The 21,816-nt window shown below is 43.3% G+C and overlaps 1 protein-coding gene across 1 annotated transcript in view; it reads right to left on the bottom strand.

Annotated features, from left to right (window-relative positions):
• Nucleotides 1-370: 370 nt before the first annotated feature.
• The window catches only part of LOC137374266 (ATP-binding cassette sub-family G member 1), a 64,206-nt gene continuing 42,760 nt past the window's right edge, over nucleotides 371-21,816 (bottom strand). The window contains exons 11-15 of the mRNA XM_068040062.1: nucleotides 17,865-18,033; nucleotides 15,247-15,347; nucleotides 13,749-13,907; nucleotides 1,764-1,882; nucleotides 371-599 (exon numbers count right to left, since the gene is read on the bottom strand). Coding sequence (XP_067896163.1) covers nucleotides 371-599; nucleotides 1,764-1,882; nucleotides 13,749-13,907; nucleotides 15,247-15,347; nucleotides 17,865-18,033 — 777 coding nt within the window. The remainder of the gene's footprint in view (nucleotides 600-1,763; nucleotides 1,883-13,748; nucleotides 13,908-15,246; nucleotides 15,348-17,864; nucleotides 18,034-21,816) is intronic.

Raw genomic sequence — 21,816 nt, 5'->3', positions numbered from 1 at the left:
AGAAAGACAATTTTGCTCTCGATATCCAGAAACATGTATCGATATTGTTGGATGCTCTCGTGCAGCTGCAGTTGTACCGATGTGACCAAGGGGCCAACTGCTGGACCATATAATGTGCAGAGAACATCTGGCACATCATCAAAAATCAGACATTTGATAACAGGACTTTGGTCACCTGCATGTTTTTCTTTTGTTTTTTGACTGTGGAAATGATCAGGTAACCAGACCCAAAACTGGGATCTGTCGAGAGTTCAGTACCAGAGGGGTTTTAGCCATTTAATTCTATGGCGGAGTTTCCCTGAGCTGCAAATTTACTGCAGTGAGACAACCTGAACTGCCCGACACTGGCGTCCAGTTGCATCGCCCTAGTTTACCTCTCGGCCCGGATCTTATACCTTAATACAAAATAGGCTATGAGGCGCAAGGAGACAAAGAAGATCCCAAGGACAATGAAGTCCAGGTAGAGTTTGCCGTGCTCTACATCGAGCTCTTTCAAAATGGCCTGCGACTTCTGGAAGTGGCACGTTTCATCTTTCTCGCAGTAGAGATCTTCACGGTCAAGACCGTAGATGGACAGGATGACCCCTTCAAAGCCGTATCTGTGGGGAGACAATGGTTTCTGTCAGTGTCTAGGTGAATGGAGGCAATGCAAGAACTTAGCAAAAGTAATGGGATGGGAAATGGCCATTCGGCCCATCAAGTCTACTCCTTCAACACATCATGTGGAATCTAGCCTAAATATCACTTTTTATAACCTCAGGATGTCTCAACGCACTGTACCACCAATGAAGTACTTTTCAAAGAGTAGTCATTGCTATAATGTAGGAAATGAGGCAGCAAGGTCCCACAAACAGCAATGTGATAACGACCAGATAATTTGTCTCAGTGTTGTTGAGTGAAAGATAGATAGTTACCAGAACACCGGGAAGAACTCACCTGCTCTTCTTTGAAGTAGTTTCATCGGATCTTTTACATCCAGCTGAGAGGGCAGATGGGGCCTCAATTTAACATCTCATCCAAAAGATAGCAGCTGACACTGCAGCACTCCCTCAGTAGTCTGCTGGGAGTGCCAGTTTAGATTATGTGCTCATGTCCCTGATATGGGAGTTGAACCCACAACCTTATGACTCAGAAGGCAAGTACACAATCACTGAGCCATGGCTGATACACTACCATGACACCACTATAATAAATCCTATCCCACCAAATTGAGTTCTTGAGTAACCAAGTCAAACTCTCCTGATCACAAGGGTAATCGAGTGAAATTGCAGAATATTTGTCTATCTTTACATCTCCAATGTTCAACTTTAGCCTGTTGTCCTCCTCAAGCAGCAGAGGAAACATTGCATCCTGTGACGTATTTGATCATCTCAAACTCTACCTGGCCCTATAAGCACCAGTCCCTTTCCTAACCAGATATTTACAGATAACATCTCACTATTAGCATCCTATTTATAGAGCACTCTCATCATTCAAGCCCCCTTATAGTGACAATCGTACAATAGGGCTCCTCTAATAGATGGTCTCAGCACTAGGGCCCATCTTAGCTCATCATTAGGACTCATGTTTTAACTGTCAAGACCCCTTCTACAGAGGGAATCTTCCCATCGCACATAACCAAACTCAACTACCCAAAGTTTTACACAGGACTCTTAAATAAGTCTACTATGCCTTCAGCTGTTTGGTTTTTAAAAGCAGTGCTGCTGATGATATTCATCCTTTTCTATGGAAAGCCCCACTCTGCATTAAAATGTTTGGGTTACCTGACGTAAGATATATATGACATCCACTGGAGGTACTTGGGAATAGTGTCAAAACTGACAAAGAATCCGGAAAACAGCAGCACTGGAATGGCAGTAACTGGACCTACAAATGTCGCCACCTGTAGACAGAAAGAAAAAGGTCAATTTACATTGATGCAGTGGGGCAATATTCACCACCTACAGGGAATACCAACAGAGATCTGATTGCGTGGCAAATGCAAACATGATGGAGCCAATAAAAAATGAAAGCAACCTATTATAGAATTTCTAGCACAGAATGAGGCTACTTGGCCCATTGTGCCTACGAACATTCAAATTAGGAGCAGGAGTAGGCCATTCGGCCCTTCAAGCCTGCTCCACCATTTGATAAGATCATGGCTGATCTGATTCTGGCCTCAATTCTACTTTCCTGTCTACCCCCTATACCCTTTGACCCCCTTGTCAATCAAGAATCTATCTAACTCAGCCTTAAAAATATTCAATGATCCTGCCTACACTGCTCACTGGGGAAGAGAATTTCACAGACTAACAACCCTCTGAGACAAAAAGTTTCTCTTCATCTCCATATTAAATGGGAGACTCTCAAATAAGTCTACTGTGATAGAATTCTGGTAAGCCTCTTATATTTAAACTGTGTCCCCTAGTTCTAGTCTCTCCCACAAGGGGAAACATCCTCTCAGCATCCACCCTGTCAAGTCCCCTCAGAATCTTATACGTTTCAGGCCCAACCTGTATAACCTTTCCTCATAAGATAATGCCTTCATCTCAGGAATCAGTAGAGTGAACCTTCTCTGAACTGCTTCCAATGCAATTATATCCTTTCTTAAGTAAGGAGACCAGAACTGTAGACAGTACTCCAGATGTGGTCTCACCTGCACCCTGTACAACTGTAGCAAAATTTCCTTACTTTTATATTCCATTCCCCTTGCAATAAACAACAACATTCCATTTGCCTTCCTAATCACTTGCTGTATCTGCATACTAACTATTTGTGATTCATATACCAGGACACCCAGATCCCTCTGTACCGCAGAGTTCTGCAATCTCTCCATTTAAATAATAGACTGCTTTTTTATTCTTCCTACCAAAGTGGACAAGTTCACATTTTCTCACACTATACTCCATCTGCCAAATTTTTGCCCACTCACTTAACCTATCTATATCCCTTTGCAGTCTCTTTATGTCCTCTTCAAACTTACTCTTCTACCGATCTTTGTGTCGTCAGCAAAATCATTGATATAAATTGTAAATAGCTGAGGCCCCAGCACTGATCCCTGTGGCACTCCACTAGTCACAGCTTGCCAACCCGAAAATTATCAATTTATCCCCACTCTCGGTTTCCTGTTAGCTAACCAATCCTCTGTGCCTGTGCTGGCACTTTGTAAAATCTATCCAATTAGTCCCACTGCCTCACTCTCACCACATAGCCCAGCAAATTTTCAAGTACATATCCAATTCCCCTTTGAAAATTACTATTGCATCTGCTTCCACCACCCTTTCAGGCCGTGTATTCCAGATCACAACAATTCGCTGTGTAAAAAAAAAATCCTCATTTCCCATTTGGATTTTTTTGTCAAATATCTTAAGTATGTCTATGTCCACTGGTTATTGACTCCCCCTATTCAATCTCTTCCACATAGTTTTGAACACCTCTATCATAACATAAGAACATAAGAAATAGGAGCAGGAGTAGGCCATTCGGCCCCTCAAGCCTGCCCCTGCCATTCAATAAGATCGTGACTGATCTGCCCAGACCTCAACTCCTCTTTCATGCCAGCTCCTCATAGCCCTCAACTCCCCGATATTTCAAAAATCTATCTACCTCTTCTTTAAATACTTTCAGTGATCTAGCCTCCACAACTCTCTGGGGTAGAGAATTCCAGACAATCACTACCCTCTGAGAGAAGAAATTCCTAGCATCTCAGTTTTAAATGAGTGCCCCCTTATTCTGTAACTATGTGCCCTGGTTTGAAATTCCCCCACTACTGGAAACATCTTCTCAACATCTACCCTGTCAAGCCCCCTCAGAATTTTGTACATTTCAATAAGATCAACCTTATTTCGTCTAAACTCTAATGAATAAAGGCCTAACCTGTTAGCCGTTCTTGATAAGTCAACCCCTTCATCCCAGGAATCAGCCTAGTAAATCTCTTTTGAACTGCCTCCAATGCTAGTATATCCTTTCTGAAATACGGGGACCAAAACTGTACACATACTCCAGGTACGGCCTCACCAACACCCTGTTCAATTGTAACAAGACTTCCCTATTTTTAAACTCCAACCCCCTAGCCAATAAAGACCAAAATTCCATTTGCTTTCTTAATTACTTGCTGCACCTGCATGCTAACTTTTGGTGTTTCATGCACAAGAACACCCAGATCCCTCTGTGCTGCACTTTTTTGGAGTCTCTCTCCATTTAAATAATAGTCTGCCTTTTGATTCTTCCTCCATCTGCCAGGTTTTTGCCCACTCACTCAACCGACCTATATCCCCTTGCAGATTCCTTATGTTCGCATCACAAAATGCCCTCCCACCTGTTTTTGTATCATCAGCAAATTTGGATATATTACACTTTGCCCCCTCCTCCAAGTCATAAATATAGATTGTAAATAATTGAGGCCTTAGGACTGATCCTTGTGGCACTCCACTAGTTACGATTTTGCAACCTGAAAAAGACCCATTAATCCCGACTGTCTTCTGTGAGTTAACCAATCCTCAATCCATGCTAATAATATTACCCCCAATACCGTGAGCTCCTGTCTTGTGAAATAATCTTTTATATGGCACCTTTTCGAATGACTTCTGGAAATCCAAATACATCACATTTACCAGTTCCCCTTTATCAACTCTGCTTGTTTATTCCTCAAAGAACTCTAGCAAATTTGTCAAACATGATTTCCCTTTCGCAAAACCATGTTGACTCTGATTGCATTAAGCTTTTCTAAATGTCCTGCTATTTCTTCCTTAATAATGGACTCTAGCATTCTCCCAATGACTGATGTTAGGCTGATTGGCCTATAGTTTCCTACTTTTAGTCTCCCTCCCTTCTTGAACAGGGATGTCACATTAGCACTTTTCCAATCCGCTGGGACCCTCCCGGAATCCAATGAGTTCTGGAATATTTCGACTAATGCATCCACTATCTCTGCAGCCACATCCTTTAAAACCCTTGGATGCAGGCCATCAGGTCCTGGCGACTTGTCTGCCTTTAGTCCCATTAGTTTGTCAAATACTTTGTCCCTCATGACAGGGACTGTTACAAGATCTTTCCTCCCTTTTGCTCCTTGCTTATCTGATATCTGTCGGATGTTTATAGCGTCCTCCACCATGAAGACTGATGCAAAATATTGGTTTAAATTATCTGCCACTTTCCTGTTCCCCATTATCAATTCTCCAGTCACATCCTCCATGGGTCCCACATTCACTTTAGCTACTCTCTTTTTATATACCCGTAGAAGCTCTTGCTGTTTGTTTTTATATTTCTTGCCAATTTTCTTTCATAATCAATTTTCTCCGTCTTTATTAGCTTTTTAATCATCCGCTGCTGGTTCTTAAAAAACTCCCAATTCTCCGGCCTATCACTAGTTTTCGTCCCTTTGTATGCCTTAGTTTTTGATTGGATACTCTCCTTGACCACCTTTGTTAACCATGGGTGGTTCATCCTTCTCATCGAGTCCTTCTTTTTGACCGGGATAACTTTTTGCTGAGTGTTATGAAATATCTGCTTAAATGTCTGCCACTGCTCATCCACTGACTTCCCCATAGTCTATTTTCCCAGCCCGCTTTAGACAACTCTTTCTTCATAACTCTGTAATTGCCCTTGTTTAAGTTGAGGACACTGGTTTGAGACCCGAGTTGCTCACCCTCAAACTGAACTTGAAATTCTACCATGTTGTGATCGCTACCCCCTAGAGGACCCTTAACTACGATATCTCTTATTAATCCTACCTCACTACACTTTACTAAATCTAAAATAGCCTGTTCCCGGGTAGGTTCTGCAACGTATTGCTCTAAGTACTCTAAGGCACTCGACAAATTCGTCTTCCATGTTATCTCTGCCAATCTGATTTGTCCAGTCAATATGCAGATTAAAATCACCCATGATAATTGTCGCGCCCTTCTTACATGCCTCCATTATTTCCCAATTTATACTTTGTCCTACAATGAGGCAACTCTTCAGGGGCCCAAAGACGACTCCCACCTGTGACTTCTTCCCCTTGTTATTCCTTATTTCCACCCAAGCTGATTCCACATCACGATCTATTGCACCTATATCACTACTCACCACCACACTGACACCTTCCTTCATTAACAAAGGTACCCCTTTTCCTTTTTGCCTATTTTTCCAGAACGTCAAATACCCTTGAATATTGAGTTCCCAGTCTTGGTCACCCTGCAACTACATCTCTGTAATAGCTATCAAGTCATATTCATTTATTTCTATTTGTGCCATCAACTCAGCTTTCTTAGTACAAATGCTGCCTGCATTCAGATAAAGAGCCTTAAGCTTTGACTTTTTACCAATATTACTTATTCTGGTTCTAATTTCTGCTGCACTCTTCTGCTTATATTTTCTGCCCCTTCCTGTCTCACTTTGATTACTGTTCACCTCTTCACTACCCTGCACCTCTGCTCTCTCGTTTCTTTTTGATTTTTTATACTTCCCTTCAATTGAACCCTCCCCCCCAACTAATTAGTTTAAAGTCCTATCTGCAACCCTAGTTATACGCTTCGCCAGGACACTGATCGCAGCATCAAATCATCCCTTAACCTTCTATGCTCTAAAACTCTTGCTATTTTTTCGAATGTTTTAACAATTGGCTTGACCTTAGCCCTGGATTTAGTTGGACCAGGAGACCTGACTGAGTAATGCTTCATTGGTTGTGGTCCTTATCGTGTTCTTTTTCTGCCACTCCATCACTGTGCCAAACTACTTTTCTCTTACTGGGAGGACTTGGATGTTGGATGTATTCCTGGAGGCTTTACCACATGGCCTTCTGTCTCCATCCGCCTAGCTTGTCCGTTCTGGGTCACCTAACAAGGCCATTATCATAGTGCACTGCCTTCCCAGGACAATTCGGAAACAACCAGACACCGTTGCCTAACTGGATGATTGTTGACTCTCAGTCAAACAGCCATTTTTAAAAATTTGCTCGCTGGAGGTGGCCACGCTGGCTAGGCCAGCATTTATTGCCCATCCTAATTGCCCTTGAGAAAGTGTTGGTGAGCTGCCTTCCTGAACCGCTGCAGTCCATGTCGTGTAGATACACCCAGAGTGCTGTTAGGGAGGGAGTTCCAGGATTTTGACCCAGCAACAATGAAGAAGTGGCAATATAGCTCCAAGTCAGGATGGTGTGTGGCTTAGAGAGGAACTTGCAAGTGGTGGTGTTCACATGCATTTGCTGCCCTTGACCTTCTAGGTGGTAGAGGTCACGGGTTTGGAAGATGCTTTCTAAGGAACCTTGGTGTGTTGCTGCAGTGCATCTTGTAGATAGTCCACACTGCTGCACCTGTGGTAGATGGGGTGTCGATTAAGCGGGCTGATTTGTCCTGGATGGTGTCGAAAGTTTTGGGTGTTCTTGGAGCTGCACTCCAGGCAAGTGAAGAGTATTCCATCACACTCCTGAATTGTACCTTGTAGACAGGTTTTGAGTCAGGAGATGAGTTACTCACCACAGAATTTCTAGCCTTTGACCTACTCTTGTAAGCCAATAGAATTATATGGCTTTTCCAGTTAAGTTTCTAATCAATAGTAACCCCCAGTATATTGATGGTGGGGGACTGAATGTCAAAGGGAGATGGTAATTGCCTGGCACAAATGTTACCTGCCACTTATCTGCCCAAGTCTGAATGTTGTTCAGGTCTTGCTGCATACGGGCATGGACTGTTTCAATATCTGAGGAGTTGCAAATGGTACTGAACACTGTGAAATCTTCAGCAAGCATCCCCACTTCTGACTTTATGTTGGAGGGAAAGTCATTGCTGAAGAAGCTGAAGATGGTTGCGTCTAGGATATTGCCCTGATAAACTCTTGCACTGTACATCTCCAATACCTTTACAACTAATAAGAGAAAATGTTCAAAGAAAATAAAAAATAAAACACAGTTTTTTAAAGCTCTGATGATTTTTCTCCCGGATTGTTCGCAGCAGTGTCCTGGAGGTACACCTTAAATTCCTGGCAACTCCAAGCTAATCCTGGAGTGTTGGCAACCCTATGAGATCTTCTGTCAAAAGAACCTCCCAGCATAGGCCCAGAACAACTGTTGTTTCTCCAGTTCCAGACATGGCTCATTCCAACTAGGCCCATAAGTGCTTTAGCTACTATTTGTAATTTTAACAGGAAGGTTGCACGTGGCTTAGGTCCACTACATTAATCCAGGTAACAAAGCAGGTCAATTTTTAGTCAAGCTTACTACTACAGTCCTTACTACTACCTCAGGTGATGTTCTAATATATTAGCCACTAGCCACATAAGAACATAAGATATAGGACAGTAGTAGGCCATATGGCCCATGAGCCTGCTCTGCCATTCAATAAGATCATGGCTGATCTTCTACTTCAACGCTTTCTCACCCTATCCCCATAATCTCTTGATTCCTTTAGTGCCCAAAAATCTATAGATCTCAGTCTTGAATATACTCAGTGACTGAGCATCTACAGCTGTCTGGCATAGAGAATTCCAAAGATTCTGTGTGAATGTCTCCTTATCTCAGTTCTAAATGGCTGACCCCTTATCCTGAGACTATGATCCCTAGTTTTAGGCACTCTAGCCAGGGGAAACAAGGTCTCAGCATCTACCCTGAAAAGCCTTTAAGAATATTATATGTTTCAATGAAATTGCCTCTCATTCTTCTAAATACCAGAGAATATAGGCCCATTCTACTCAATCACTCCTCATAAGGCAGCCTCTCTCAAGCCTTGGAATCAATCTAGTGAACCTTCCTTAGGTAAGGAGACCAGAAGCATACACAGTTGTCCAGGTGAGGACTCAATAAAGCCCGACATATTTGTAGCATGACTTTCTTATTCTTAAGGCTGAATAAGACGATTTACGATTTACACCATGTGAATTGCTCAGAAAAGAGCAGCTGTTTTCTTGAAAGAAAAGTTCTTAGAAGAACTGTTAGAACTCAACATTTTGGGCAACATACTCTGTCTGTCTTCTGGAGAAAAGACTGGATCTGTGAAAGAGGTGGGTTTATATGTGGTGGATGATGGGGGAGGGGGGTGCTGTGGGCGGGATCTTGCAGCTGATTGGTCAGGCTTAGTGTATCTGCGATAGGTTGGCACATGTTATTGTTCTTGCTGCTGATTGGTTGACTATTGTGTTCCATGATTGGTCAGTATATGCTATTGTTCTTGTTCATGATTGGTTGGCTAATCTAACCTGTGATAGGTCAGTACATGCTAATGTTTCTGCTGTGTGGTGGATCTTGAGTGTGTTTGGTTGTAAGTTTGTTGCACTTCGGTACGTTGGCTGCAGAGTGGATGGTGGTATGATTCTTAAGTAGGGGTAGCCAGATGTCATTGATGAGTAGGCCACTGTCTTGGGGGACAGTGTGGTTTTGCTAGATCCCCATGGCCTCCCTCACGTGTCTAGTATGTCAGCATGTGATTTTGAAATGAGTTTGGAGTTGGACCATTCGATGCAGTGGTTGTGGAGCGTGCTTGATGATAGCTAACTTGTCCATTCTCTGTGTTTGAAGCAGGCTTGGTGTTCCTTGTGTCTGATATGTCGGCTGAGGCCTATTTCCCCGATGTAGATGAGTCCACAGTCGCATGGTATATTGTAAATTCCTTGTTTATTGCAAGATGATTTCTTGTCTTTGTGGGTGTGGAGGATAAAATGGAGCTTCTTGGATGACTTGTAAGAACGTAAGAACCAGGAGTAGGCAATTCAGCCCCTCGAGCCTGCTCCGCCATTCAATATGATCATGGCTGATCTCACCTTGGCCTCAACTCCACTTTCCTGCTCATTGTCCATAACCCTTCAACCCATTTCTAATTAAAAATCTGTCTATCTCCTCCTTAAATTTAAATGTCCCGGCATCCACCACATGCTGGGATAGTGAATTCCACAGATTCACGACCCTTTGAGAGAAGTGATTTCTCCTCATCACTGTTTTAAATCTGCTACCCCTTATCCTAAAACTATTACCTCTCGTTCTAGATTGCCTCACAAGAGGAAACAACCTCTCTATGTCTACTTTGTCAATCCCCTTAATCATCTTATATACCTTATTTTAGATCTCCTCTCATTCTTCTAAACTCCAGAGAGTAAAGGCCTAAACTGCTCAATCTCTCTTCATAAGATAAATCCCCCCACCATCTCTGGAATCAATCTAGTGTCAGACTTGTGTCAGACTTCTATGTCTGCTGACTTGAGTATACACTCTAGTCTGTGCGAGGCGGAGCCAATGTACTCTTGTCTTAGTTGAGGTAGTTGTACCAGTGTGAATAACAGGTGGTTGTGTGTTGATCTTGTGGGAAGGAAATCCATTCAGTTGAATTGTAGAATTGATATGGAAAAGTTCTTAGGAACATAGCAGCAGAAGTAGCCCATTCAATCCATCGAGCCTGATCTGCCATTCAATACAATCATGGCTGATCTTCCACTTCAATGCCTTTTTCCCCACACTATCCTCATATTCCCTTATGTCATTTGTATTTAGAAATCTGTCAGTCTCTGCTTTAAACATACTCAATGACTGAGCTTCCACAGCCCTCTCGGATAGAGAATTCCAAAGACTCACAACCCTTTGAGTAAAGAAATTTCTCCTCATCTCTGACCTAAGTGGCTTCCCCCTTATTTTGAAATTATGTCCCTTGGTTCTAGACTCCCCAACCAGGGGAAACATCTTACCTGTATCTACCCTGTCTATCCCTTTTAAGTACTTTGTAGGTTTCAATGAGATCACCTCTCACTCTTAAAAACTGTAGAGAATACAGGCCCAGTTTCTCCAATCTCTCTTTGTAGGACAGTCCCACCATCCCAGGAACAAGTCTGGTGAAACTTCGTTGCACTCCCTCTATGGCAATAATATCCTTCCTAAGGTAAGGGAACCAAAGCTGCACACAATACTCCAGGTGCGGTTTAACCAAGGTTCTACACAATTGAAGCAAAACTTCACTACTCCTGTATTCAAAACCTCTTGCGATAAAGGCTAACATACCATTAGCCTTCTTAATTGCTTGCTACACCTGCATGTTAACTTTCAGTGACATATTGACAAAGACACCAGGTCCCTTTGTACATCTACACTTTCTAATCTCTTACCATTTAAGAAATACTCTGCTCATCTAATCCTCCTACCAAAGTGAATAACCTCACATTTTTCCACAGTATATTCTATCTGCCACGTTCTTGCCCACTCACTAAGTCTTTCCAAATCCCCTTGAAGCAGCTTTGCATCTTCCTCACAACATAGATTCCCACCTAGTTTTATGCCATCCGCAAATTTGGAAATACTACATTTGGTCCCCACATCCAAATCATTGATATATATAGTGAACAGCTGGGGCTCAAGCACTGATCCCTGTGGTGCCCCACTAGTCACAGCCTGCCAACGTGAGAATGACCCGTTTATTCCTACTCTCTGTTTTCTGCCTGTTAACCAATCCTCCTTCTTGTAGATGTTTCTTGTCACTGATGGAGTAGGCTCCTGTGATGAAAGTGTTGGAGACCGATTGGAGGGTTGAGGTGTGATGGAAAGAACAGTAGTTCAGATATCTGTCAGTGTGATTGGGCTTGCAGTAGACTTGGTATGCTGGTGTGCCATTGTGAGATTTGGTGATGAGGACATCAAGAAATGATATGGATAGTTGTTGTTCCATCTCCATGGTAAAGTTGATGCTTGGGTGTTGGTTGTTAAGAAGTTGTAGGAAGCTGTGAAGATCTCTATCATGTTGCCATTTGACTTAAGTGTCATTGATGTATAAGAGCCAGAATTTAGGTCGAAGAGTAGCTGATTGAAGTGCTGCTTGTTCAAACTCTTCCATGAATGTTGGCGACGATTGGTGACAGTGGAGATCCCATAGCAGCTCCATTTATTTGTTTGAAATAGGAATCTCACCATTGGAATCATGTTGAGTTAAGGCACATGAGTAGAAGATTTTAAATCTGGTCCGGTGTCATCACAATTCTGTCGTGCAAAGAGGTATCATCTTTTATGGGTTGTTTGATGATCAGACAGGCTTCCGGGACAGGTATACTGGTAAACAGTTACTCAACATCAAAACTGACAATTATATCTGATGGGTTGATTGTGGTTTGTTGTATCCTCTCGATGGAGTGTTTGGAGTTGGTGACGTCGATTTCCCCATTAGTGGTTGGAGAATCTTGGCTAAGTGTTGGAAAGTCTTGTATGTTGGCGAGCTTTTGGTTGAGATGGATTATGACAGAGCATCTGGTTTGTGGATTTTGAGTTGTCTGATTTTATTCAGACAGGAAGAGGAAGTGGTGCAGAGTTTATGATACAAAGGCTTGGGTAGAGCATTGTCCCTGTGTAGAGAGAGAGTGTCTTGCTGTTGATCTTCCTCTCAATGGTTGGGGTAGGGTCCCTGGGGAGTTTCTTGCAGGTGTCTGTTTTGAGGAGGTGTTGAATCTTATTGATCCATGGTAATGGTGGCATTTCCCTTGTTGGCAGTGAGTTGAGGCATCTGAATGCAGGTCATTGAGTACTGTTCTCTCTGTCTTGTTGATGTTGGATTTGGATGGTTTCCTTACTCTTATACTCCAAACCAGCTTTGAACAAAGGCAAACATACCATTTACCTTCCTAATTACTTGTTGTACCTGCATGTTAACTTTCCATGTATACATTCGCATACAAGGGACCCAAATTTCTCTAAATACCAACATTCACTAGTCTCTCACCTTCTACAAAATATTCTGCATTTCCATTCTTCCTACTAAAGTCAATAATTTCACAATTCACATTATACTGCATCTGTCACCTTCTTGCCCAATCACTTAACTGGACTATATTCCTTTACAGCCTCTGTACATCCTCCTCACAGCTGCCTAACTAGGAATCCAGATGTTGCTCATTGCATTTCTGATTTAAGAATAAGAATAACTAACAGACACTGTCATTGAGTTTAATACTCATATTCTCATGGTGTATGGGTGTGCACTTTAACCTTTTAGTGGGTTTGTTAGTAAAATGGCAAGACAGAAAACAGAGTGTGCAAGTGTTTTTTTAATCATTGTGAGTGCTTCCTTGGTTACTGAATGGAGGTAGCTGTTTTCTGAGTAAATTCTTCCATAACCTCACATTCCCCCCCCCCCCCCCCCCACTATCGTTGTAACCTCATCCAGTCCTACAACCCTCCTCTAACTCTGTGTTCCTCCAACTTTGGCCTCTTGGGAACCCCCACTTGCTTCTCCCCAACATTGATGGCCATGTCTTCAGCTGTTAACATTCTAAGGTCTGGAACTTTCTCTCCGAACAGCTTCAACTCTCCACCAGATCCCCGTTACATTAGGTAGGAGATAGTTTGGATATTTCGAGCATGATAGTGATGGTTATCTGCTAGCCTATACCTTTAAGGTCACTGCCGTTTGAAGGGAATTTATGCACTGTTAGGGGCAGAGAGCAACTATTTCAAACTCTGGGTCAACGATTGGCTTTCTTTCCTTCATCTCCAACAATGTGATATTTTGAAGTGTGGCCGTATCTAGATTATGATGCCTGGTATATCACATCTATTTTGTGAGGTCCGACTCATGCGACGGATATGTGCTAAATGCAAGACATTGATAATATATGATAGAGAGGTAGAGTGATACACACTGCCTGACCTGCTGAGTATGTCCAGCATCTTATATTAGAGACATTGATAGATCGATGGATGCATACTTGGATAGATGCATTGTTAGACAGAGGATAGACAAATAGATAGATAGATAGGTAGAAAGAATCTTCAAAAATCAAAAGAGAACAGTACAATTGAAAAAATTCGGGAACAAACTGCGATCTCTGACCTGGAGAGATGTGGATGCTGCTCCTATCAGGAGACCCAAAGATTGCGCAACCAGTGACGTCATCGTTCCCAAAGCTGCAAACAGAACGAAGCGGAGAGCATCGCACGGTTGAGACGTCATCCAGTAAACAATGCTACAGTAGGCTACTGGAAACATTACCTACACACAAAACAAAATCAATTTTCAACATTATTCCATTGGCATGAGTTAGTCTCTTTGTCGTTAGCTTTTAGGCAGGGTTAAGAACTCCACTCATTCCTCCCACCCCATTATTTCTTCTCTCCACTTCCAATGAGACTTGGCATTATTCCAGTTGAGAGGGGGTAGAGAGGAGACATGAGAAGCAGAGGAGTGAGTTACAAGGATAAACAAGAGAAAAATGGCCTACTCAGCCTTCAAAGGAAGTGCCTTTACAGAGGTGTAGATGTTATCAAACAATAGAGAAAAGGTAAATTTGGAGCACTGCTTCAAAATAGACTGACTAGAACGAGGGGGGAACAGGTTCAAATGAGCAAAAAAGTAAAATCTGGAAGTTTTTCAACAAAGTGTGATGAATGTGCAGAATGATTCCTGGATGGTGCAGTGGGACTCATTTAAGAAACAGCTGGCTGCTATGGTGAGAGGACTGTGGGTTCCTTCAATGATTAATGAGCAAAGATGGGCTACATTCCTGCTTATTCATCACATCTGTGCTTTGAAAACTAAGAGATACAGCATGCTCGCTCTTGTTTTTTTTCCTACCTTGACCACTGGTTTAACATTTGTGATCCATCAACTCAGCAATGGAGGATGATGGGCACAAGCCCCACGTCCTGTCATTCTCTGGAGCTGTACTTTGATGATTTACTCTATCATATTCAGTAATGTTCACACCTTTCCTCTCCAGGTATTTTCTGGCACTTTGCCCAAGTGACCACTCTTCACATTTGGCTGGACAGTGATTTGCCACATGTAATCTAACCCATTTATCCCTTGTAATGCCCCCACCACTGTCCTGACTGAGATCAGCCAACTGCACAGAGATCTGGGATCAAATCTGGGATCTTTCCGAGAAGTGTGCCAGTGCCACAACATACCTGCTGTTTACTTGGCGCATGGCTATAAAAAGGCTAACACAATTCTAGATTTATCTCAAGAGGTATAGAATATAAAAACCAAGTGGTAATGATAAGCTTATATAACATCTTAAAATGACCTCATTTGGCTCCATGCTATCGGAAGGATTTTAAGATTTTAGAGAGGATTCATTAGGATGCTGCCTGGTATGAAAAAATATAAATATAAAGAAAGACAAAAAAATTGGGTTCTTTTTCATGAGAATAGCACAGATTATGGGGCAATATGATAGAAGTGTTTCAAATTATGAAAGGATGAGACAAGTAGAGAGGAGCAGGAGGGTACAGCCGTGTAATGTTTATGTAATTGGACTGGTAATCCGGTGAACATTCATGCCATCGGAGAAATGGGTTTCACCAAGGACCAATGCCTCATTTCTCACCTGGAAGGGAACATCCGCCATTGTCTTAGCCAAATAGTAGGCCTTTAGGCTGTACCAGTAGTTCAGATGCTCCCGAAGAAATACTCCCATCTCCAGCGGAACTACAAAAAACGAACAGCACCACAATCAGGAAGAGAGTTGAGATTGACCCCGGTGCTGCCTATAGGCTCAGGGACCACCAGCGCACTGACCCTTCACCTGTGATCTTTGGCTGATTTGGCATCACCTTGAGTCTCTGGGCTGTGGAAATTCTCTCTTTTACTTCATAGATAGTGACGGGTTAATGTAACCAGCAGAATGCACACCTTTACGATTTCATTAGCCCGTTGTTAATTGTGGAGAAAACAGGCATTATCTCCACTGATTGTTGGAAGAAGAATTTCAGCAATTCCCTCACCCCAGGATAGATGTAAGTTTTGAAAATGGAGTATCGCTAGATTGATTCCAGGGATGGGGGGGGCTTGTCTTATGAAGAGAGATTGAGCAGTTTAGGCCTTTACTCTCTCGAGTTCAGAAGAATGAGAGGAGATCTAATTGAGGTATACAAGATGATTAAGGGGATTGACGAAGTAGACGTAGAGAGGATGTTTCCTCTGGTGGGGCAATCTAGAACGAGAAGTCATAGTCTTAGGATAAGGGGTAGCAGATTTAAAACAGAGATGAGGAGAAATTACTTCTCTCAAAGAGTCGTGAGTCTGTGGAATTCACTAACCCAGAGTGCAGTGGATGCCGCGACATTGAGTAAATTTAAGGAGTAGACAGATTTTTAATCAGTAAAGGGTTATGGAGAACGAGCAGGAAAGTGGAGTTGAGGCCGAGATGAGATCAGCCATGATCGTATTGAATGGTGGAGCAGGCTCGAGGGGCTGAATTGCCTACTCCTGCTCCTAGTTCTTGTGACCTTGTGACCTTATCACATCTGTGAGCTGTGCCTCTGGATTGCAATAAAAGTGATGAGATAATTCAGCCTTCAGTCCCCATTCCCCTTGTAGAAATGTTGTAATTTTTTATATAAATCTTAGATAAATCTTTTTTTAACTGGTGTGCATTTTATAGCTAATCAGGAGGTATGGGGAACGGCAGATAAGTGTTTATGTTACAGGACAAACAATCCAGAGGCCTAGTTTAATGAGGCGGAGACATGGGGCTGGATTTTGCCAAAGAGGCAGGTTAGGCGGCAGGTGTGTTGACTATTTTACACAGGAGTGCGGCGTGCTGATGCTCGATGGTTGCTGCCTCTGCACATTTGTTCTGGAGGCGACATCTTGGGGAGGAGGGCTAGGAAGTGGTAGCACATCTATTAGCCTCATTATTAATCTAATTGAGTGGTCTGTTTCCTCATATGTGTAATTTTTCCAATGGTGCGCATGCCCCCCGCTGAAGCTGCAGACTAGACGCTGCCTGGAGGCGGCCTCCCAACTGTAGGCTTAGATGTGGGGAGTTGGGGATGATGCTAGCGGGGCCTCCTTTAAATCTTCCCTCGAACCCTTTCTGAGCCATAGCTACAGGCGGCGCAGTGGCGCAGTGGTTAGCACTGCAGCCTCACAGCTCCAGGGACCCGGGTTCGATTCTGGGTAGTGCCTGTGTGGAGTTTGCAAGTTGCCCCTGTGTCTGCGTGGGTTTTCTCCGGGTGCTCCGGTTTCCTCCCACAAGCCAAAAGACTTGCAGGTTGATAGGTAAATTGGCCATTATAAATTGTCACTAGTATAGGTAGGTGGTAGGGAAATATAGGGACAGGTGGGGATGTTTGGTAGGAATATGGGATTAGTGTAGGATTAGTATAAATGAGTGGTTGATGGTCGGCACAGACTCGGTGGGCTAAAGGGCCTGTTTCAGTGCTGTATCTCTAATCTAATCTAATCTAATCCTATGGAGCGGGTCCTGCTCCACAATGATGGCCTGGCAGCTATGGCTTCACATATTTTAAAAACTTTACAAGACTTCGGCAGCATCTCCATTTTGAGGCACCCTCATGGCTGCAAAGTTCATCGGCAGTGCCCACCTCTCTCTTTCTGTAGGCTGCCAGCCTCCCACAGGCCTTGTGTCGGCCAACCTGGCCTCCTGCATGTGCAGGCCGCCTACTCTTCGTAAGTGAATGGGGCTCCCAGAGGCAGCCTATTAATTGGTCACTCCGGGAAAATTGCTCAGGTGGACAAGACTCGGACCATCGGGGTCAGGACCCGTGTATGGTCCTGACATCAGGGACCCACTGTCTGCTCGAAAATTCAGCTCATGAGTTCAGAACCCACCATGGCAGCTGGGGAATTTAAATTAAATTTAAGTAAATAAACCTGGAATTAAATGCAAAAGATAATATTAGTAATGGTGTCCATAAAACAACCAGATGATTGTAAATATCCATCTGATTCACTAATATCCTTTAGGGAAGGAAATCTTCCATCATTAACCAGTCTGACCTATGTGACTCCAGATCCACAGCAATGTGGTTGCCTCTTAACTCCCTACGAAATGGCCCTGTAAACCACTCAGTTGTACAGGGACGGGCAATGAATTGCCAGGAATGCCCAAATTCCATGAATGGCTATAAAAGGGTAGCACGAGCCTTAGGAATTCTCACTCAGCTTAAGTGACCATGCCCTCAGTGAAGAGATACTTACAGGTAAGGACAGTCGGCATGAGTGCTGCAAACATCAGGAACAGCATGGAGAAGAAGAGGAAGCCCGAGTTGCTCAGCACCTTCTTCGCCTCGTTCCCAATGCCCAGGTACAGCAAGCCTATCAGCAATCCAATACCAATGTGTGATGTGATGCGTAGGTGAGTCAGAACCTGGTGAGAATAAAGAATGTGCTATAGGCCCATTTTAAAAAATAAAACATAGCATAGCTTCTACCATCATAAAAAGTTCCAGTGATGTTATGATCTCTGAACAAGATTTAGTCCCAATTTCATGACTGTAACTCTCAAGTTACAATGTGTTGAAAGAGTGCAATTTGGATCAATGCTTGAAGAAATGTGTAGAAACAATCCCTTACTAAAGTCATTGGGTAGCCTCCTCTTCCCCTCCTCTCTTCTCCCACCTCCCCTACTTTCCTCCTTGTTGACCAGAATAACTCTAGGCAGGGATCTCACAGATGCAGTATAAGGTACAACTTAATTAGTCCAAAGTGCAGAAAGACCTAGGGCTGAATTTTTAGGCCCCAATCGGGACAAGCATGGGGGCGAACAGGCGCAGAATATCACGCCACCAGCCTGCATGCCAGTTCTCCAGCACCATCCCGCCCTCGGGCTATTTTCCCGGAGGTGGGATGGGGGCGGCAGGGCTGCTGAAAGTCCTATTGTCAGAGGCTGATTGGTATTTTCCAGTTGGCCTCCGAGCACCCAAAGGCATCGGGGATCAGCCCAGCTGCCTGGAGGCAGCCTCCTGGTGGCAGACCAGGGAGTTGGGATTTGGTGGGGAGGCGGGGGTGGTGTGCAGTGCTCCACACAGGATGTGAGGACCTCCACACCTGCCTGGCTTCAGCTGTAGCCACAGGCCACCCTGTGGGAGAGTTTCCCCCTCCACAATGGTGGCCCAGTTGTGAAATACATTTTTTATTTAACCTTTTAAAAAGTTGGAGACAGGGCACCTCTCTCTCATTTACTTGAAAAGATGGCCTCCAACTGTCCCTCCAGCTTCAAGAGCCTACCTGCCGCCCTTAATTGGATGGCAAGTCAGCCCTCTGGCCATTAACTGGCCAATTGGCGGGGTGACTGTTCCACACACAGTGCTGGCTTCTGACCTCCATCTGACCCTGACGTCAGGGTCCTAAAGCCCACGGGGAAAATCCTGCCCCTAGTGTTACAGTTATAGGTTGGTCAGAATGCTCCAACACCAATTTCAAGTTTCAAGCAACATATACTCACAACCCGTAACACTTCGGCTGGGTCAGTGATGGTTGCCAAATAGCGAATCTTTTCCAGCTTATTTATATGGTTTGTTGACAAACTATACACAGTGTTTCTATTGTGTGTTCAGGCCTCCCTGACTCTCCTTAATGGGATTATCACTGAGAAGACCAATCACAGCTAGTTCCTTTATTGCAAGTTACATTTGTGAGTTTTACTTGTCACAACCCTATGCCACATAGCAGAAATCCTTTTAACTCTTCAAATGAACAAACCTCTTGACTAAAAAGATTGGATAAAATGTGTTGCCTACTTCCCAATGTTCCTACCTCACTCTCCTTTCTCACGTCCCCTTCTCCTCCTCCTATTTGCCTCTCCCTAACCACCCTCTAAGCCTGCTTCATCAGAAGACTTTATATTGGCCTTGATTACCCATGTGAACGTCAATGGGAGATCAATTAGTTGTATGTGCAAAAATCAGACAGGAGGAATCACAACTGGTGTGATGTAGCAGATCATCTCAGTCAAGTAGTGCACAAGAACACAAGAAATAGGAGCAGAAGTAGACCATATGGCCCATTGAGCCAGCTCTGCCATTCAGTACGATCATGGCTGATCTTGAGCTTCAATTTCACTTTCCTGCCAGCTCCCTAAATTCCTCACTTCCCTGCGAGACCAAAAATCTATCTGAATGCCTTAAATGTATTCAACGATGAAGCATCCACAACCCTCTGGGCTTGAGAATTCCCAAGATTCACAACCCTTTGAGTGTAGTAATTTCTCCTCATCTCAGTCCTGAATGATCAGCCCCTTATCCTTAGACTTTCCCCCCGCGTTCTAAATTCCCCGACCAGTGGGAACAATCTCTCAGCTTCTACCATATCAAGCCCTTTCAGAATCTTGCATGGCTCAATCAGATCGCCTCTCATTCTTCAAAACTCCAGAGAATATTGGCCCAATTTACTTAGCCTCTCATCATAGGCCAACTCCCTCATCCCAGGGACCAATTTAGTAAATCTTCACTGCACTGCCTCCAGTGCAAGTATATCTTTTCTTAAATGTGGAGACCAAAACTGCACACAGTATTCCAGGTGTAGTCTCACCAAAGCCCTGTACAATTTTAGTAAGACTTCTTTATTCCTGTACTCCAATCCCCTTGCAATAAAGGACAACATGCCATTTGCCTTCCTAATAGCCAGCTGCACCTGCATATTAACTTTGTGCATTCCTTGTAAGAGGACACCCAAGTCTCTCTGAACAATAACACTTACCAGTTTCACACCTTTTAAAAAATATTCTGCTTTTCTATTTTTACGACCAAAGTGAACAACTTCACACTTCTCCACATTATACTCCATTTGCCATCTTGTTGCCCACTCACTTAAACTGTCTATATCTCTTTGTAGCCCCTCTGTGTCCTCCCCACAGCTTACCTTTTCACCGAGCTTTGTATCATCAGCAAACTTAGATACATTACTCTCTGTCTCTTCATCCAAATTATTAATATAGAGTGTAAATAGCTGAGGCCACAGCACTGATCCTTGCGACACCCCACTATTCACTGCCTGCCAACTTGAAAATGCCCCATTTATGCCCACTCTCTGCTTCCTGTCTGTTAACCAATCCTCTATCCACGCTAATATATTACCCCCAACACCATGAGCCTTTATCTTGCCAATTAATCTTTTATGTGGCACCTTATCGACCTAGTAGACATGTACTCAACATGTTAATTTATCTCTGTTCACTAAAATCACTGCCTGACCTACTGAGTGTTTCCACTGTTTTCTGATTTTGTTTTCAGATTTATGATATCTGTCGTTTCTTTTACAGGTTTTGAGGACATCTTTGAGGTTGGGGAGAGAGGTTGTCAGATTGAGGGGCTGAGAAAACAAGCATGGAATCATGATGGCTGGATGGCTTTTTAACTGATAGTGGAGCAGAAAAAGGGAGGCAAACGGGAGTCCTCAAGAGAGTAAAGGGTTCAAGCTAGGATACAGAGAAAGAAGAGGAAGAAGTGAGTGAGGCAATCATGGAGGTGGGATTTGACAACAAGGGATTTTGAAATCAATGTATTTGGGAAATGTGCTTTTTCGATGCAAGTTCTTTTTTCCTTCTAACCCACCCAGAGAAAACGGCAAGCAAAGAGTAAAATTTGAATATTAAGCCTAACATTACCCAGCAACTTAGACTGTTGTTCTTCAGTAGAAACTGAGGGCCCCGTTATTATCAAGTAATTGAGATTATTTATTATTATCCAGTAACTTGAGCATTTGGTCAAATATGAGCTGATGAGAGATCTAGCACGGATATGTAAAGGATAAGATGTCTAGCAAAACTTGTATTTTTTGAGGAGGTAACAAACATGGTAGATAAGGGAGTGTCGATGGATGTTGTTTATATAGACTCCCAGAAGGCAGTTAACAAGGATCCATATAAAATAACAAAATGAGGAGACATGGAAATGAAGGCAACCTATTAGCCTGGTTAGGGATTTGGTTAGGAGGTAGGAGACAGAGAGTAAGGATAATGGGAATACTCTTCAATTGGCACAATGTAACTACTGGTGTCCCCCAGGGGTCTTTACAGGAGCTTCAGCTTTTCACCATATTTGTAAATGACTTGGATGAAGGAATAGAGGCGAGGAATTCTGCAGCGAGTAACTCACCTCCTGACTCCCCAAAGCCTGTCCACCATCTACAAGGCACAAGTCAGGAGTGTGAT

The sequence above is a fragment of the Heterodontus francisci genome, chromosome 10 (genome assembly GCF_036365525.1).
Source record: "Heterodontus francisci isolate sHetFra1 chromosome 10, sHetFra1.hap1, whole genome shotgun sequence".
NCBI lineage: Eukaryota > Metazoa > Chordata > Chondrichthyes > Heterodontiformes > Heterodontidae > Heterodontus > Heterodontus francisci.
The sequence above is the reverse complement of the archived record's forward strand: the minus strand, read 5'-3'. Positions and strand labels throughout refer to the sequence as shown.